General features: G+C 43.0%; 2 protein-coding genes across 2 annotated transcripts in view; one reads left to right on the forward strand and one right to left on the reverse strand.

The window, feature by feature from the left end:
• Positions 1–316: 316 nt before the first annotated feature.
• Positions 317–5,609, forward strand: napgb (N-ethylmaleimide-sensitive factor attachment protein, gamma b). Its single transcript, XM_034612479.1, has 12 exons — positions 317–499; positions 710–777; positions 864–948; positions 1,059–1,076; positions 2,055–2,085; positions 2,390–2,499; positions 2,729–2,795; positions 2,890–2,960; positions 3,340–3,418; positions 3,683–3,762; positions 3,975–4,104; positions 4,388–5,609. The coding sequence occupies exons 1-12, from the start codon at positions 444–446 to the stop codon at positions 4,526–4,528; spliced, it is 936 nt and encodes a 311-aa protein (XP_034468370.1). The 5' UTR covers positions 317–443; the 3' UTR covers positions 4,529–5,609.
• A 1,779-nt stretch (positions 5,610–7,388) lies between these two features.
• Positions 7,389–17,924, reverse strand: part of LOC117777646 (piezo-type mechanosensitive ion channel component 2) — a 62,668-nt gene continuing 52,132 nt past the window's right edge. The window contains exons 40-56 of the mRNA XM_034612451.1: positions 17,058–17,231; positions 15,404–16,060; positions 14,770–15,028; positions 14,306–14,485; positions 13,875–14,169; positions 13,449–13,581; positions 12,634–12,781; positions 12,329–12,540; positions 11,692–11,850; positions 11,114–11,261; positions 10,386–10,574; positions 10,011–10,100; positions 9,139–9,308; positions 8,910–9,029; positions 8,653–8,732; positions 8,237–8,435; positions 7,389–7,926 (exon numbers count right to left, since the gene is read on the reverse strand). Of these exons, the coding sequence (XP_034468342.1) occupies positions 7,674–7,926; positions 8,237–8,435; positions 8,653–8,732; positions 8,910–9,029; positions 9,139–9,308; positions 10,011–10,100; positions 10,386–10,574; positions 11,114–11,261; positions 11,692–11,850; positions 12,329–12,540; positions 12,634–12,781; positions 13,449–13,581; positions 13,875–14,169; positions 14,306–14,485; positions 14,770–15,028; positions 15,404–16,060; positions 17,058–17,231 (3,466 nt within the window). The 3' untranslated portion in view covers positions 7,389–7,673. The remainder of the gene's footprint in view (positions 7,927–8,236; positions 8,436–8,652; positions 8,733–8,909; positions 9,030–9,138; positions 9,309–10,010; positions 10,101–10,385; positions 10,575–11,113; positions 11,262–11,691; positions 11,851–12,328; positions 12,541–12,633; positions 12,782–13,448; positions 13,582–13,874; positions 14,170–14,305; positions 14,486–14,769; positions 15,029–15,403; positions 16,061–17,057; positions 17,232–17,924) is intronic.

Consider the following 17,924-nt stretch of genomic DNA (forward strand, 5'->3'; position numbering starts at 1 on the left):
AACCTGTTTTTTAAAATACAAAACTTAATACACTGTTTACTCTTATGCTGCTGCTCGGGTCAGACATGTCCCGCAGCACATCTGTGACAAGTGACACCACAGGAGGTCAGCAGAAGCAAAAGCAAAACTATCAGTGGATGCTCAGCTTCTATTTAAGGCCTTTATCATATCCATAGATATTATGTTTGGTTCAGCATATTCCCAACAAACATGGATTCTCATTTATTACTATTATTGTTATTATTGCTATTATTATTATTATATTCCTCCAATCGCGTTCTGGCTTTGATTGGTCCTCGGCGGCGCCCGTAGCCTGCGACATCCCGTGACGTCATCGGCTGAGGAGGAAGGCTTTCCTAATCCAAACACGGAGGCGACAACATCCCCGGCAGCGATCAATTCTACCGCAAGTTCACCACATCCCCGCGGAGCCGCTCCTCACTATGGCCGCCCAGAAGATAAACGAAGCCCACGAGCACATGGCCAAGGCGGAGAAGTGGTGAGTCGCGACGAGAAACCCGCGTATTCCCCGCTGCTGTCATCCCTGACGTTAGCTAGCTCGCGAGGCCACTGTGGCGGTGTTAATGGTAGATGCGACGCACACAAGCTCGTTAGCCCGCTTTGATCTTGTGCTGTGATCTCGGCTTGTTGTATCGTGTATCTTAATGTTAATCATTGTGTCAATCATTGTGTGTGTGTGTCTGCGCAGCTTAAAGACAAGCATGACGAAGTGGAAGCCGGATTTCGACAGCGCTGCGTCAGAATACGCCAAAGCAGGTGCTAAAGCAACACATCTGTTTCCGAGTGAGACATCCCAACGTGTACTCGCTGTCATTCAAACTGTTTGCGTCCTGTTTTCCCAGCTGTGTGCTTCAAGAACGCCAAACAGTACGATCAAGCCAAGGATGCGTACCTGAAGGAGGCGGAGTACCACACAGAAAACAAGACGTATCCTCCCTGTTCGCTCCCCTGTGACAATAAATCAATGTTGTTGTTGTTGTTGTTGTTGTTGTTGTTGTGTGAGTCTGTTTTTCTCTTGACCTTAACTCACACATCAGCCTCTTTCACGCTGCAAAGTAAGTATCGGGATGTCATCCTCGACATGAAGACACAGCATCAATCATACTACATGGACAAACGTATTGGGACACACCTCCTTGAAGGGATAGTTCACCCTAAAATGAAAATGATCTCCTTCTCCACGCACCGCTATGCAGATGGAGGAGGAGGAGGGGGGGTGAAGTGTTTGAGTCCACAAAACACTTCTGGAGTCTCAGGGGTAATCAGCGTTGCAGCCAAATCCAAAACAATCGAAGTAACTGGTGACTGATTCTTCAAACGTGAAAAAAACCAAACATAAAATGCCTCCATACTGCTCCTGTGGTGTCATCCAAGCTTCTTTAAACCCCGACATTCAAATTCAATTCCAAACGAGGTCTTAATGAGAACGAGAGATAAAGAGAATTACAATTTTTGGGTCAACTCTCCCTATAATCATCAAATTCAGGTTTTTTATTCAGTATCATTGTCAGTGGTTGGACCAGGCCCCTTATTTCAAGTGAAGGAAATGTTAATGCTTCAGCTTGCCAAGATATTTTGGACGATTCTATGCTTCCAGCTTTGTGGGAACAGTTTGTGCGAAGGCCCTTTTCTGTTCCAGCATGACTCTGCACCAGTGCACAAAGCAGGAGCCACAAAGGCGTGGTTGGGTGACTATGGTGTGGAAGAACTTGACTGGCCTGCCCAGAGCCCTGACTGCAACCCCATCCAACACCTCTTGGATGAACTAGAACAGAGATTGTGAGCCAGGCCAGTGTCTGACCTCACAAATGCTCCTCTGGATGATTAGGCAAAATAGACACATTCCCAAATCTTGCACAAAGCCTTCCCAGAAGAGTGGAAGCTGTTATAGAGGGGGGGGGGGACCAACTCCATATTAATGCCTATGGATTTAGAATGGGATGTCATACAAGCTCCTGTAGGTGTCCCAATACCTTTGTCCATATAGTGTACAACAACAATTTTGCTTTATTCTGACTCTTCTTCCTCCTCAGGGCGATTGAGCAGGCTGGTATGATGATGAAGGTGAGGACCGCTTCTGTTGTAATCATCGTCATTAACATGTTGGTCACGGTCACACATACTCAAATGTAGCCGGGATGAACCTTCACCTCCCGTTCACTTCTGCTCTGAGCGAGCGGGAAGTTCCTGTGGTGAAGTAAATCCGCAGCTTGGCTTCGCGTTGGGGGTTCAACTCTGGTGAACTCTGTCAAAGCCTCAACCAATAGCAATGGAATTCGTGTGGTTGACCCCACTTTGCATATGTGTGACCGTGCCACCTCGACAGTGGTAATGTGTCTGCAGCAGAATTGTGTTTGCTCTGCTACAGGAACAAAAGAAGATGCCTGAGGCCATCCAGTACATAGAGAAAGCCTGTATGATGTACATGGAGAACGGGACCCCGGACACTGCTGCGATGGCTCTGGACAGGGCTGGAAAGTAAAAACATCACCTTGTATTTCACACACATTAGAAACTTAAAGCCCTCAGCTGTTAACACAACACTGCACCTACACTTTGTAGGTTTATTATGATGACACATTCTTTCATTATACGTTTTTAGTTTTTGAATGAATCTGAATAGTTCATATGTTTGTTGTTACTCGTGCATTTCTTATTTGTGTGTGAGGAGATTTTCCCTCAAACTAAAACGTGTTTTTCTCCTCAGACTGATCGAGCCTATAAACCTGGAGAAAGCTGTGGACCTGTATCAGAAGGCAGCCGGTGTGTTTGAGGTAACGATGATCTGCTGACAACGACTGAATCATTCAAACTATCATTTCCATTTTCATTTCTTTTAATTAATACACCTTTGTGTTCTGTGTGCAGAATGAAGACCGTCTGCGTCAGGCTGTTGAGCTGCTGGGCAAAGCCTCTAGACTTCTGGTCAGGTTAAGAAGGTAACGGACAGGAGGAGGGGCCGGGTGGGAATATTACATTAATCACTTAGTATAAGTTGTCATTTGTGCTCTTTTGGTTAATTGCTGATGGAGAAAGCAAAGAACTTCTGTTTAGGAATTTAATACAGAAAGTATTTAGGACAATTAGCTTGTCATTATCATTGTTTTTATTTTTCTATAAAGATTAAAAACATATTTGACCTGATGGTGATCTATAACCCCAACACAGCGTATTTTAATGATTGTTGTTTTTGTTCTTTTCATTTGTATTAAATTCATATATTACAGTCAGATATTTGGATTTTCCTCCACGTAATGATGTTGAACATTAGTACCTGCTCCTCCTCTGTCCTCACTCTGTTCTCATCTTTCTATCCAGGTTGGATGATGCAGCCGTCGCTATACAGAAAGAGAAGAACATGTACAAAGAGATTGAAAACTTCCCCATGTGCTTCAAGGTGAGTTACCTCATTGTTTTTCTGTTGTTTATCTCTCCGTGCACATAAGTCAAAACTAAATGTGTTACCACAGTCAGTCAGAATTGAATTTCCAGGATAGACAGTGTAGTTCATGTCGCTTGGCTTCTCACTGTATCACAGCAGAGAATAAAAATGCTTTTGTGATTTTTGGTCAAAATAAATCACACGACTGTGTTTGTTGTAATCTGAGAATATGTGATCAAATTAAAAGTTCTGGTTTGTTTTGTTCTTCTCATTCTTCAGAAAACAACTGCCCAAGTGCTGATTCATCTTCACAGAGTGGACTACGTAGCTGCTGATAAATGCGTCAGAGAAAGTTACAGGTATGAGAATTCAAATATGTTTCGTTACCATCAATAATCCGTGGCTTACTGCTGCTAAACACAGCGAACATTGTCTTTGAGCAATGTGAAATCATTTTTTAATTAGTTGTGGCTCATCTGAGACTTTGTTAACCGCTGACATGGCCCAACATTCACGGTGCAACACTTAAAACTGAGGATCATTACATGAAGTGCTACTTGATCTCCATCAGTCTGCCTGGCTACAGTGGAAGCGAAGATTGCCTGGCCATGGAGACGCTACTGCAGGGCTACGACGAGCAGGACGAGGACCAGGTCTACCGCGTGTGCAACTCACCTTTACTGAAATATATGGACAATGACGTGAGTACTGCTGATACACACTGTTTTAAGTTTAAGTGGACAAGTCACCAGCGTATCACAAGGCTGACAAACAACCCTCCGCCAGTTTTCATTTAGTCTTAGTCATAATTGTTCCGAAAAGATGAACAAACAAACCTACAACTCTCATTATATTTCATTTTGAATGTTACTAAACTCGACTGGAGACGTGATCTTTTGCCCTCCTGTAGAATCCCGTCAGTCAGAAGAGAAAATATTTAAATCTGAGATCTGATGAGTCACTTTATTCTCCGCTGTCGCACAGTACGCCAAGCTGGCCATTTCCCTGAGGGTACCCGGAGGAGGAGGAAAGAAGAAGAAGGCTGCGGCTGCTCCACAAGGTGGCGCTGGCGGGGAGCCGGCCACTGCCGATGATGAGGACGATTACGAGGGCGGGCTGTGTTAGCCTCCAGTGAGAGCATCGACTGAACCCATCTGCTGCTCCACCACCACTACACCCTCTGTGTACGAGTTAGAAACACCTCGACCAACCCTCTCAGCTCTGAACCCCAGAAAGGCGACAGTTTAAATCTTAATTGTGCAAAAAATAATAAGAGGAAAAAAAACAACAACATTCACAGTAGGTGTTGCAGAAGAGTTGCGTTTAAACAGATTTTTTATTTGGTTTCTTTGAGCTGGATCCTCAGTGTAATGAAAAATCTTCAATGTTCAATAATGTATGAAAGCCTGTTGTACGTAAAAGTTCTATTCTCGTCTCTGTGAAGCTGTACATTCTGCCGTTATTGTTTGTGGGTAGTTTTCAATAGATATATATATAATTAATCAGAAATGCTCTAATAAATATGCCCAGTAAGATGATCAGTGTATAGGTGTTTATTTGTATTGACTTATATTTTATTCCGGATTGACGGCTGCGGCCTGTTGAAGATCCACTGGAACAATATGCAATGAGTCTGTCGATGCATGTTTGGATTTCAGATGTTAAATCAAATTCAATGCTATGGTGAATTAATATTAATATTGATGCATAAAAGTAATTCACACTATTGTCTTGAACATCAGCGCTTAAAGAAGTTATTGAAGATTTAAAGAGCTGTAATATTCCTGATGACGCAGCTTATATCCAATCGTAGACTGTTTTATTCGTCTACCTCGAGGTGTCATGGCTGTGTCTTGATTACAGCTTCCGTCGTGCAATCCTCAAACTAAAGTGACCAACACATGAAAAAGGGACTGTGTGGTGGTGTGTTGTGTGCATTCAGCCCATTGTTTTCCTTTATAATGTCGGATTTGTGCGTTTCTTTACCTTATTGCTCAGACTATAAATGTGAGAAACCCTCTGTAAGAACATCATTTAAATGCCAGTTGAAAACTTTCTAATATCACAATTAGAATAGTAAAAAAAGGGACTGTTTACATTTTTGTTATTTGTGCTGTCGCCCACCTCTTTTATTTATATATATATATATATATATTCAGGAGCTGATCTCAAAACTTTGCACATCAATAAACATTTCCCTTGTGTGGCATTTTATGGTCTCTGTGCATTTTCTTAAACGAGTTAGCAGACAGATTTTCCACATCAGTGAGACGAACGGCGGCTGCACGTCTGCACCCAACCGGCCTCTGACAGACATGTAATGACTGTGTAGCTTCCTCAGACCTATTTGTCTTTGATGAGGCTAATGCTCTCTCCCCGTTAAGCGATATTTAATGCGAACACATTCATGCTACTTTTCTGATTCCCTCCCAATCTGAACGAGTGTAGTGCATCTGTGCATTAGCAGAAGAATGAAGGCGGACTTGAGTGAACCTATAAAGAGAGATGCTGAACTGCTACTTGTGTGGGTTACCAATCCAGATGTAGTACCACCCATTCACTCCATGTGTTAGAGCACTTTGAATATTGTTATGATATGCAATAAATAAAAATACTAGTAACAAACAAAAAGAAGCACAAACAGCATTGTAGGGGATTTGTTCGTTGAGGAAGTTGTCTTGAAAGTCGGAGGGCTCCAGTTTTATTTTATTTTAATTAAAAAAAAATCTAAATCCTGTTGAAAACACAGATTTTCTACTCGTTCACACACTAGAAAAAAGCAGCTGAGAACAAAAGCTCGACACCTTTCCAGACGTTTTATTTGCAGATCTCTGGACCTCTATAATACCACATTACCTTAACATACAGGTACATTTTCACATTTCATTCCTCCTCATCCCGTCCCTTTAAACTTGAATGTACATGTAATGAAAATTAATAATGAAGTTTCTCTTTCATGCTACAGTGTCCTCTAATGCATAGTTTGGACCAAAGGGCTTCACGTCAGAGCCCTTCATGTGAGGAATCTTTCAGTTTTTCCTTGACGACTGACTGCACAGCTGTGGGCGCCACAGTGTTCGTGAATGTTTAAAAACAGCGAGAGGTTCACAAGCGATGTGCAAGAGTCCACCACCTAATGCACGTTACCCTGATTCAGAAAACAGCCCTCTGCTGGTTTCGACTCGAGCCAACCTGTAGGTGATTCAGAACATGGATTCAGACGATTGGCAAATAATCTCCTTCTGTGTGGAGGGGGAAAAAAGTCCACAGCGATGAAATGTACTTTCTGAACGCAGCCTTATAAACTGTGGCCATGTGCGGTAAACATACTCAGTGTCGGTCCATCTGGACAATATCCACATTTTAAAGTTTCATGCCGTTTAAATAGTTCTCAACGCTTCTTCGGTCTCGTAATCTTTTAAATCCGTCAAAGCCTACAATGTTGTAACATTAAACACATACAATATCTGTGAAAACTGCTCTTCCTGAGAAAGATATGTAGTTGATTAGCGTTTCAGTTCGTCTCATACAAACAAAATAAGGCAAGTAAAGATTGTCTGATGTTTCCGGTTTGTCGTGTCTCTGCAGAGTTTCCCATGTGGCCTCTGACGTTTAAAAAACAAAACAGTGGGGCTATGTTCGTGTGTCTTGCTCAGACGCAGCCTTTCTCTTTCGGTCCACGTCGGGAGAAACAGGAGCTCAGTATTGCACAGTCCCACAATCAAAAGTGTTCCAGTTGGAGAAAATACGAGATTGTGCTCATGTGGTCATTAATTGTGCAGCGATTTTTTGGTGGGAAGCCCTTAAAGTGTAATGTTGCGGCCAGTGCGAGCCTTTCTCTGTAAATGTAGGACGACAGGCGTGAAGAGCAGTCGACGGGTGTTTGGAAAAAAAATCCACCTTAGTATCGGGAGACTGTTTATAACTTAAGAAAAACTGTCCCCAAAAAGATTTGTCCATCTCCAACTGAACACCGGCTGCTTTTCAAACAGCACCGGCAAATTTGTGCTCAATTGTTAATAATGTAACTGCAATTTGTTGCTGTTTTTCATCAGTTAAGAGTAAAAAATACCAGTTCTTAACTCAAAAAGTGTTTTTTGTGTGGAGCTAACGCTGCCTCACCGCCACCAGAGCTCAGTTTGAGGAGGACACACCAGGTCCTCGGCGGCTTTGTGCTCCATCAGCTGGTAAACAGGCTGAAGTAGCGGCTCACACCACCCAGCGTCTCCAGAAAAGAAGCCTCCATGATTTAACGTCCCCTCGCTGAGTTTCACTGAGTTTTCTCCCGGGTCCACTTGATCATGGTTTCTGGCGAGCGGTAGAGGAAGATGAGTTTGGCGTACATGTCCTCCTCCAGGTCCAGCTCCCCCGTCTCTCGGACCAGGAAGATGTCGGTGCACAGCTTGTGGATGCGATCCACGTTGGGGAGCTCCTCGAACATGATGGTGTGGGAAATGCCGCTGAAGAACTCGCGCACAAACTTGCCGATGACGAGAACGACCGAGGCATACAGGCCCATGATCCTGGACAGGGAAGAGAGGAAGGAGATGTTCAGTTAAGATTTTGAATCCCTTGTAATCTTAGTCCTCCAGCTGGTAGGTGGAGTTGAAAGGGGACAGAACCTAAATTTGACCCCAACATGCCTGTTTAGAAAGAGTTAAAGGAAAAACTGCTTTCCGGTTGTGCTAATCATCCAACACCCCTCACATTTATCCTACAATTGTTTGGTTGGGTTCTCACCAAACACTTAATAATACCCAAAATGTAATTAAAACAATATATAGACTGAAACAGCAAAATCTTTAAATCCACAGTGTTTCTCAGGTCACTCACCCATATCCAGCCAGGAATCCCAAACTGGGCGGACTGACTTGGTCGCTGAACACGTAAAGCTCCAGCCCTTCACGCCCTTCACTCCTCTTCTTTATCGGGCCGGGCTCCGCCTGGTCGACGATCCACCATTCCTGCTTCTGGAAGGAGGAACTCTCTGGTCGCTTCAACGTCAAAATTATGTCCATCATAATGTCTTTATCTGCAACGGTGAAGAATGACATCGTGGCAGTTATTCAATCAGGATGAAGCAGATACAAATCAATTACAAAAACAATACAATTCTTACTAAAACTAATTATTTTTAAGCTACTCTGTGTTGTGTTTTTATTGTAATATTAAAATCTTTCAGAGGTTTTTATTTTCTTAAAAAGAAATTAAAACTTTGAATATGCAGTGATAAAGGAGGCGATGATAACCTTCATAAAGCTGCTCGACAGGTTTGGCATCGGAGTCACTGGGGGCTCGGATATAACGAGGAAACATGTTTGTTAGTTTCCTGCAGAGAAGAAAGAGGAAAAGAGGCTGTTACTGTAGGAAAAAACGTATGTATGTTAACATAATGGAGCAGGACTGTGTAAAAACAAAATATATAGTCCTACATTATGAGTATATACAGTATGTACAGGAATCTATCTGTGTGACTGAATGCTATTAGTGCAGCTGATAGACTTACACACTTGAAGCATTTCCTGTCCCACTCAGGAGAGTTACGAGTTCCGTCTTAGTTGTCTCGTTCAGATTCGTCACTCGTTTTCCAGATGCTATTTCAGCCTTGGCACCGAGATTGAGGTTTCTGAGATTAAGAGGAGGAACAGGTGATTGTGAGCAGGCCACCTTTGTATTATATTATATTAGAACTCCTACTTGATTAGATACAGTAGTGAGTGGACATTGTGTCATACCTTTGAATGGTCCAGGTCACAGTGATGGGGAAGTCCTCAGTGGAGTTCAGCATTTCGATCAGGTGGGTTCTGCTGGGGGGGCTGATGGTCCACAGAGAGTTGGAGCTGCCTTTCAGCTCAGCGATGACCAGATCCTCTGGCATGTAGCCCTCCAGCCACTGCAGGGCGTCCTGACACCAACACAAGTCATAACACATTAGTAAGGTTTAGTTTTTTTTAAGATGTTAACTAAAACATTTGATCGCTTCACTTCTTTGACCCAGACTAAATATATGCTAACTGTTGGATTGTGATGTAAGTTGGTACAAAAACCTATTAACTTGACCCCTGACCCCTGACTGTACTTTTCACTTATCTGTAGGAATATGTAAACATGTGCTTTTAACTACTGTAACTTTGGAGGCCTCCTAACTTTTTCTTTAGACCAACTAGTGGTTGTGAGTTAAATGTCTCAACATCTGCTTGGTGGATTGCCATAAAAATCAGTAGAGATTTTAATACTTTGGGAAATCCCCTGACCTTTCGTCTTGTGCCATCATCAGGTCAAAATGTATTTAAATTGCCACAAAAGTCGAAAATAGTTAAAATTATACGAGTGGGGACTTTAAAGTGTTGTTTACAAAGGGATTAGAAGTTTCGGTTAAACCTGCAGAAGTTATGTTTTATATGTGACAACTATTAAATGACCTTTTCTGGTGTGTATTTACTGCCTGGTTTAAAAGTTTGTCATACAAGTTTAAATGATGTGGGAATTAAACCCTGTTACCTCTTTTTCACCACAGCAAACAATAAACACATAATAAACACAATGACACATTCATTATATGAGTGGGGGGGGACACGATATTTATACTGTATTTTTTTATACTTACATCGTTTGTATAATTCTTGGTAAATTTTGTAAATTCCACCAGTGTCACATTCTGCAGTTGTTTTTGCTGAGCGCTCATAGTGAAGATGGGCTGCAAGAAGAGGACGTTTAGAGAAAGCAGCTTCAAGTCTTGTTCAGTCTGAACACATGGAAAAACTGAGAATTAAATAGAGAAATTCATCTTTGGCCTCTGTACTGAATCTGTCAAAAAGCAGCAACCAGCAAATTCTCACATTCTAGAAAACATCGTATTCATTGGGTAACCAGCACCTGATCACATGAGAAGTCACAGATGTATTAACTTCATTAAAATCTACGTTCTCAGCTGAGCCTGTGTTGCTATGAAACGATTTGACGAAAGACAACGTGTCCTCACCTGAAAACCAGCCAGGGTGATTTCAAACGTGACGTCCAGCGGCTTGTTGACAACTCCAGCTACCGATTTGACGAGAGACATAAAAAGCAGCGGGAACCAGACGATGCAGATCAGCAGCATCACGATCATCCCTCCCATCCCGTACTTCACCACCTTCTTCTTCTTCTGGCCTCGGGGCTGCGGGTACCTCTACATGAAGAACAGCAGAGTTGTCCCAGTTGTCAGAGTTGTTAGAGTTGCTGAGAGCTGCTGACAACTGCGTATTTTGTGCCAGCACTTTTTTTTTATCCATTAGAATAAGACAATGAATCCATTCAGGGTAATATCAGTAAAGATGGAACAAAAACTTGAAGCACAGGAGGTACTTGCAGATTGAACCTGGTCAGATTGCAAGAGTGCATTATTTACAATAGAGAGGCAGAGAATAAAGACGTTTTTATTGCGCCACTGGGAATACTGGGCACCACACACACACAATATATCTTTACTTTTTAATATAGAGCCCATAAATCTAGCTTTCATCCATCACCGAGCCCATGCAGATCCGAAATTCTTCTTCTTAAGCCATAAAGCCAAAAATATGAAGAAGTTTTAGAAACATGAAGGAGTTTTCAGAAGAAAATGATCGACTTTGACAGAAATATATTTTTGCCCGAATTCCAGAACGACAGGCTCTGGCTCTGAGGGCGATTCTTTTCACACCAGACTGATGCCACGATGAAAAACACCTTCTCAGACTCTCTCCAGCATTTCAGGATGAAGATGTGAGCGTAGATGTCCTCCACACAGATCCAGCTGGACAGAGACAGCGAGGTGTCGGTCCAAACCCAATCCATCACGGCACGCAGCTCCGTCAGAAACGGCACCAGGCGGAAACTGGATTAAAGAAGTGAGATAAAGATTAAATTAAACTAAAAACAAGATTTAAGATATTTAATCACAACCTCAGACTCAACACTGCTCTGACAGCTGCTGTACAATTATCATGAAGGCTTATTCTCAAACAAACACATCTTAGCTTTTCTGATGCTTTCTTAGTTTGTCTTAGCAAATTGAAATCTTATCTACGAGAGGAAATTTATCTCACATAAACGATTCTGGACATGACATTAAAAGGCTGAATATATAAATGGCGATACCCAAAAGACAAACAAAAATTTGAAATGTGTCATTTATTTTCAAATTTTTGAAACTAATCCCTGCAGGTGAAATCGTTCTGCAGCTTCAAACTGAAATCCTCACACAACCGGGGCCTCGGACCTGTTTACTCTGCTGGAAGAAACAATTCTTCTCCGGCTGAACTCACCCTTGAAACAGGAAGAGGTTGACATAATTGTGGCTCTTGGTGAGGAAGTTTCCCAGAACGCGGGTGGGATAACCGCAGCGGATCTGATAGGCCGACAGGCCGAAGTAGATGCACTTGACAAAATACCACATCTGAGCAACCGTGTTCTCACTGAAACGCCTACAAGAGGAAAAGAAAAGAGAGAGAATGTGTGAAAGTGGATAAAGAAAGATGGTTTTCATTCTGTCACTGCAAAAATGGGATTTCTCAAAAAAGGGCAAGACAAATTCCTGCCAGATGTAAAACATTCAGAGTCATGGTTCATTGCTTTAGAACTTAGTTTCAGATTTTTACATAACAAATTCCTGAGTAAGAGTTGCATTGAATTATTTGTTTTTAGTTTCACATTTTAATTAACCATCAAGCACATCCTATAGAAATGAAAATGTTAAGTTCCTAGAAGCAAATTCTGATACAAGAGAAGCTCGATCCAACAAATATTTGACTCTTAAAAAAAATGACTTCATTGATTGATTATGAATATTCTTGCCTGTTATTTTCCTGACAATTGACATATTGATTATCAAGCTAATTGGAGCAGCTCTACAAAAAATGTACAATTATCTTAAACCTATTTTGAGCCTGTTTTTGTTCTTACTTGTTAGTGACTCCCGGCAGAATGAAGAACATCCAGAAGTGGATTCCAAACACCAGGAGAGCCTGGAAGATGACCTTGCCCACAACAGACTTTCTGAGGTAAAGGGCCCGGTCCACCACCATGGTCCCGAACTGGATCAGGACCATGACCAAGAAAGGTCCCGGCACCTGATCCTCCGACAGAGACGAGGTGATGTTTGCCGCTGAGTGTTTCTACAGGAGAAAAGGTGCACAGAAGTGATGTTGGACAAATATAGAGACATTTTCATAAACAATTAAAGATCATGGAAATGTCTGTAAACCTACACCAAACGCCCAGAATCCAAACACAATGATGATGAAGTCCACAGTGTCGGACAGGAACATCAGCACATACACGTCTGTGACGGCACTGTACTCTGGATGGATCAGGTTATAGAAGAACTGCCTCATGGGAATGTAGATCTCCAAGAACCTATAAAAAAAACAGGGTTAGTTAATGTTAATGTTGTTATGATCAAGGAAACAGGTGAAAAGTGTCCAGGGGAGAGTTATGCTGCCGTCTCACTCCACAGGACCACAAGGGAAATAACGTATTTACTTTGGAAGGAGACACATTCTGCTCATATTCAAGAGAACACATCACTTTCCTCACACCATTGCTGCAGCTCCTCTTTTCAGCCTCTGTCTGAAACACTTGGTTTAATCTCCTTTCTCTTTTGGGCCACTGCTCCTATTGGTCCTATTTTTAGAAAACGTAAATGATTTAAATCTAATTTTCGGTGGGTTTCCGTTGCCGTTTTGGACGTAATATCTCAGAAACCACTTGTTCCATTGTGATTAAATTTAGAGCAATAACATGTTGTGATCGTCTGTCGCAGCACTTACACAAAACTCACGCTGACTGGCCTGACCGGAAAGCTGTAATTAAATGTCTAAATTTAGACCTTTGAAAGTTGCTGTATCACTGATGTGATTTTCCACTGTGCATCTTCCATTAAGCATCCAGAATATTTGCTCAGCACACTTCTCATCAGTGCCGTCAGAAAGTTACACACTTTCTTCCACCACTGCGTTTCAAAGTGCTGGACGGAGTTTAAAGACACGACGGCAGCTTTATGTTCATGAACCGTGAACGTTACCGCTTTATGATGAAGGCTTTTCCTTTATAGAGCTGCTCTCGGAGCTTCTCAATAATCATCTGTTTGCGGGTCTTCTGGTGGACGCTGGCCTCGCTGCCGTCCTTGCGGCTGCTGTTGTGGGAAGTGGCGCTTCCTGTGGGAACAATTCACATTTCCAGTTGTAAATGATCCGTGACGAGGGAATTTAGTCCCTGAAACAACCCGAGATTCACAGAGGTCATAGATCGAGACTGCGAGGAGATGTTCATTTGTGTGATACACGTCCGGATGATTCCTTCTATTTGTTATTTTAGTTTTGATCATCATTGTATTATATGAATTACACTTTCAGAGCTTTAGATGTCGTCTCATCTTTTGCACCAGTTGTCTTTTGATATCCATGATGAGTCACCTTTAACTGCTGTCTCACATCTGGAGCATCCTCACCTCTTTTTGATCTGGCAGACGTCTGAAGTGATCGGTGAGAGATGTGCGAGCCTCCGCTGGAGCTCTTGCGACGCTGGTAGGTCTGCTGCTGCGGGAACTGCACCTGGACGTGTCCGGAATCTATGGAGGTCCCAAAGTTTAAGGACCTCAAGGTGTGAGTGGAGCCCATCCTCTCACTGATCACCGAGGAGGCAGCTTCAGACTCCTTCCCACTCTCGTCCCGGTCCGAGGACTCGCTCTGACGAGGAGGCTCCCTCTTCTCCTTGGGGTCTTCTTCGTCCCACAGCCCGTGGCACTGGAAACGCAGGGATTTGTGGAGATGATGATATGATTTATGCCGAAATTAAGTGATTTTCAACAAAGATGGATAAAAAGTGAATATCAGCACACAGCCATGGTTAACTGTTCACATATGGTTTGTTTGCAGGTACCTTCAGAATGGATCTGTGGAAGAAGAGAGCCAGTAACTGAACCAGGTCGTAGTGGACATAACCGTCCTTCTTCTCCACCCCGATGATGTTGGGAAGGTAAAATGGTTTGTTCTTATCGGTCCCTTTTAGGCTTAAGTTGAGGAAGCCGAACTGGAAGAAGTACTTGATGACAATGGTGACCTGGAGAAAAGAACCACATCAGTGTCAGTGAGCTTTCTGGACTGTAGACTGAGAGAACTGACATAAATATGTTCTTACTGTGACGTTACTATGCAATTATCTGTCTGTTTTCATGTTATATGCTCAATGAGTGGAATAAATCAACCAATCAAACATATAAACAGTTGGGTCCAGGTTTGTACTGGAGCTTTATCCCCAAATGAGACATCCACCACTTGACTAGTGTAATTCAACGATTGACAAAGTTAAGATTTGACTTGGGTCATCTTCTCGTGTGACTCCACCTCAGTGTAGACGATGGCAGTCATCCAGTAGCGCTTGCTGGGCCTCGGCACAGACAGCATGGCCCAGAGGAAGATGGAGATGGGGAGGACCAGGGTGGCGCAGGACGCGGACACCATGTGGTTGATGATGATGACCAGATAGCACACCATCTCAGAGTGCGCCACCAGCATGTTGTAGAGGGCGTAGAAGAGCTGGAGGATCAGCGGCTGCCTTTGGTAAAAAGTCTCTGACTGCTCCAGCTCTTCGTCATAAAACATCCTGAAAAGACGGCAGAGAGGGAGAGGGACAGATCAGGGTTTGATTCTTTAATCCAAACTTCATTGTTGTAGCTTCACAAAAAATTCCTAAATCATACAGGGACCTCTGAGCAGGCACAGGGGCCTAAAGGGTTATGAACACATTTGAAAAATAGCATTACACAGCAGTTTCTATACTCAGCAAGAGTCACATTTCTGGATACACTGGAATCGGTGAAATAAGAGTTAACATCACTACTCTGATCTGTGGACAGCACAGACTTACACCTTGCAATTTTAATAATAGACTGAGTATCACTTAGAAAATGTAAAGTATCTGAGACAAGCAGCTGCTGATTCTGGTTCCTGTGTGTCTGTAGCGTCTAGTTGGACTCACTTGTTGAGCAGCAGTTCACTGGCGGTCAGCTCGGTGGTCATGGACGGTAACATGATGTCTGACCTGCTGTCAGAGTGGCTGTCTGAGGTCATAATCATACGCCGCTTCCTGTCCTTGTCACTCTCGTCGTCGCTCAGCTCCAGACGGTCGAAGCTGACCGCCTTGCTGTAGCTGGGAGGCACGTCAGCGTCAGACGCTTTGGAAGCGTCCGTGTCGGGGGTGTAGATCAGTCCCATCCGCCCCTCTGTCTGCATCAGGTCCTGCTGTCCTCCTCCGTCTTCACTCTCAGAGATGAAGTCTTTGTCCTGGGCATAAGGGACACACTCTGCCTCCTCCACCCTGAGGGAGGTGCCCTCATCTGGGCCAAAAGACGCCCAGGGAGCTTCTTCTCCCTCTTTGCTCTTTGGTACATCTGTCTCCTCCACAGCCTCCTCACCTTCAGTCCCCTCCATCCCCTCCATCCCCTCGCCGTCATCCTTCTCTGTCTCCCTGGATTCACCCCAGGGACCGTCCTCAGGCACCTCACTGTCATCCAGCTGCTGGGACTCCCAGGGGACCTGCTGCTTGTCCTCCCCTTGATCCTGCTCATCCTCCACTTCTTCTATAGTGTCTGTGGTTCCCTGTCTGGAGTAGAGAGTGATGCACTGGGTCGCCTCGCTGCAGGAGACACAAACCACAATCTGCATTCAGACAAGCCGTTTTATGTCCATCTGAACTTGCATCACATCAAGTAACACAAGTACGATTTCTCAGATAAAGACAAGGAGTTTTGTTTGTTAGGCAGCAGGATTACACAAACACTACTACACAGATTACAACAACACTTGGCGGACGGATGTGGTACGAGTCAGGGAAGCACCCATTACAATTTGGTGCAGATCCAGGAAGTTACACTTTCTTTAACATTACGAGATTTTGAGAGTTTCAACAATTCTTTCAACATTTCCATTGATTTTCTCAGAGAATAATTTATGGAGCTTAATTAAAAATGAAGATCTGACATGTTTAGGGGACTGATATTTATGAGTGTGTACAGTTTGGTGCGTTTCCAGATAAAAATCTAGATCTAGTGAATGTAAATAGGGTTTCATTGTGGGACTGTGGACCCTTGGTGGAGGTATGCACTCTGCTGTGCATTCCTCTGCAAGGACTGGTGTGTAAACTCTGTGTTTATACACCAGTCCTTACTTACCAGTGCCCACAGGAAGATTTATAGTTGTTATAAGGCAATATAAATAATATATGCGCCTTATAAATGCTAAACCGAATGAATTACACTAAAGTGTTTCCAAATAAACTTCATGAAATATATGTCAAGTGTGAAAAATGAAACGAGAAAAGTGATGTTTATATTAAGGCTAGATAACGGAGGGAGAAGGAACAGATCATATATCATAAAACCACAGAAAGGTTTGGATTTCAATAACATGAAAAAACAAGGGGCATTTATCAGGGGGGTTTTTGGTTCTTTTTTTGACAGGATAAAATAAAAATAAAAATGTTATATAAAATGTAAACAATGATTCAACTTCAACAAAAAATGACTTGGGGTCAAGTTTTGTTTAAGAGGTACAAACATGAATGATGTCATGAGTGAAAGTGACAGAGGCGTGCGATGCAGATGGGTGTGAAGGGTGATGCGGAGGCCAGGCACCTGGACATGAAGCTGCTGGCACTGTCCATTGAGGAGTTGGACTGGTCCAGACCGTACATCTTACGCAGCTTGGGCCTGGCGCGCTCGCTGGTTTTGGGGATGCACTCCGGCATCCCGTCCAGGTCCTCCAGCGTGGACTGGCGAGAAAACAGGTTGGTGGCCTCAGTGACGGCACTGAGAGGTGGCGAGAGCGACAGATGGAATGATCAGTGGTGGGGAGGATGAGGTGGGATCGATCACACAGACAAGGCACAGCGCTTAACATAGAAAATGAGCAGGAAAGTGATCTTACTGTCACATAAATGTACTGAAATGAAATGAAAGGCTGAATCCAAACACGCGTGCAATGACCCAGAACATCACATCAAGTCTGCGATGGTGCTGGACCATGAGGGGATGAAAATGATGGTGCAAATATTGGTAACTCAAAGTACTCAGCAAATCTTCCTATTTATATAAGCTGCCTGACATATTATTGTTATATTATATTAATATTACACCTTCAACTGTCCATCTTTATACCATAGATGGACAAAGACCAACTTTTGCCCATAGTCTTATGAAAGATATTGAAAAAATCCAAACTATTCATACTATTAATATTCTTTATGTGTAATATAAAGCCTTATCAATCAGAGAAATACATTTATGCAACAAAAAAACAAGTCATAATGATGATTATTATTGTTATTAGTGGAAGTCTGCATTAAGTTTACTTCAGGTCCCGTTGGATTTCGGAGAACTCATGCACTTCCCAGCTGTGTCCATTAAATCCGTGATTGTGCACGTGTGAAGTCTGTATGTGAAGGAAATTGCTCAATGTGTTGATCACCACTGTGCACACCTAAAAGTCTTTGAAACAAATTT

The sequence above is a fragment of the Hippoglossus hippoglossus genome, chromosome 17 (genome assembly GCF_009819705.1).
Source record: "Hippoglossus hippoglossus isolate fHipHip1 chromosome 17, fHipHip1.pri, whole genome shotgun sequence".
NCBI lineage: Eukaryota > Metazoa > Chordata > Actinopteri > Pleuronectiformes > Pleuronectidae > Hippoglossus > Hippoglossus hippoglossus.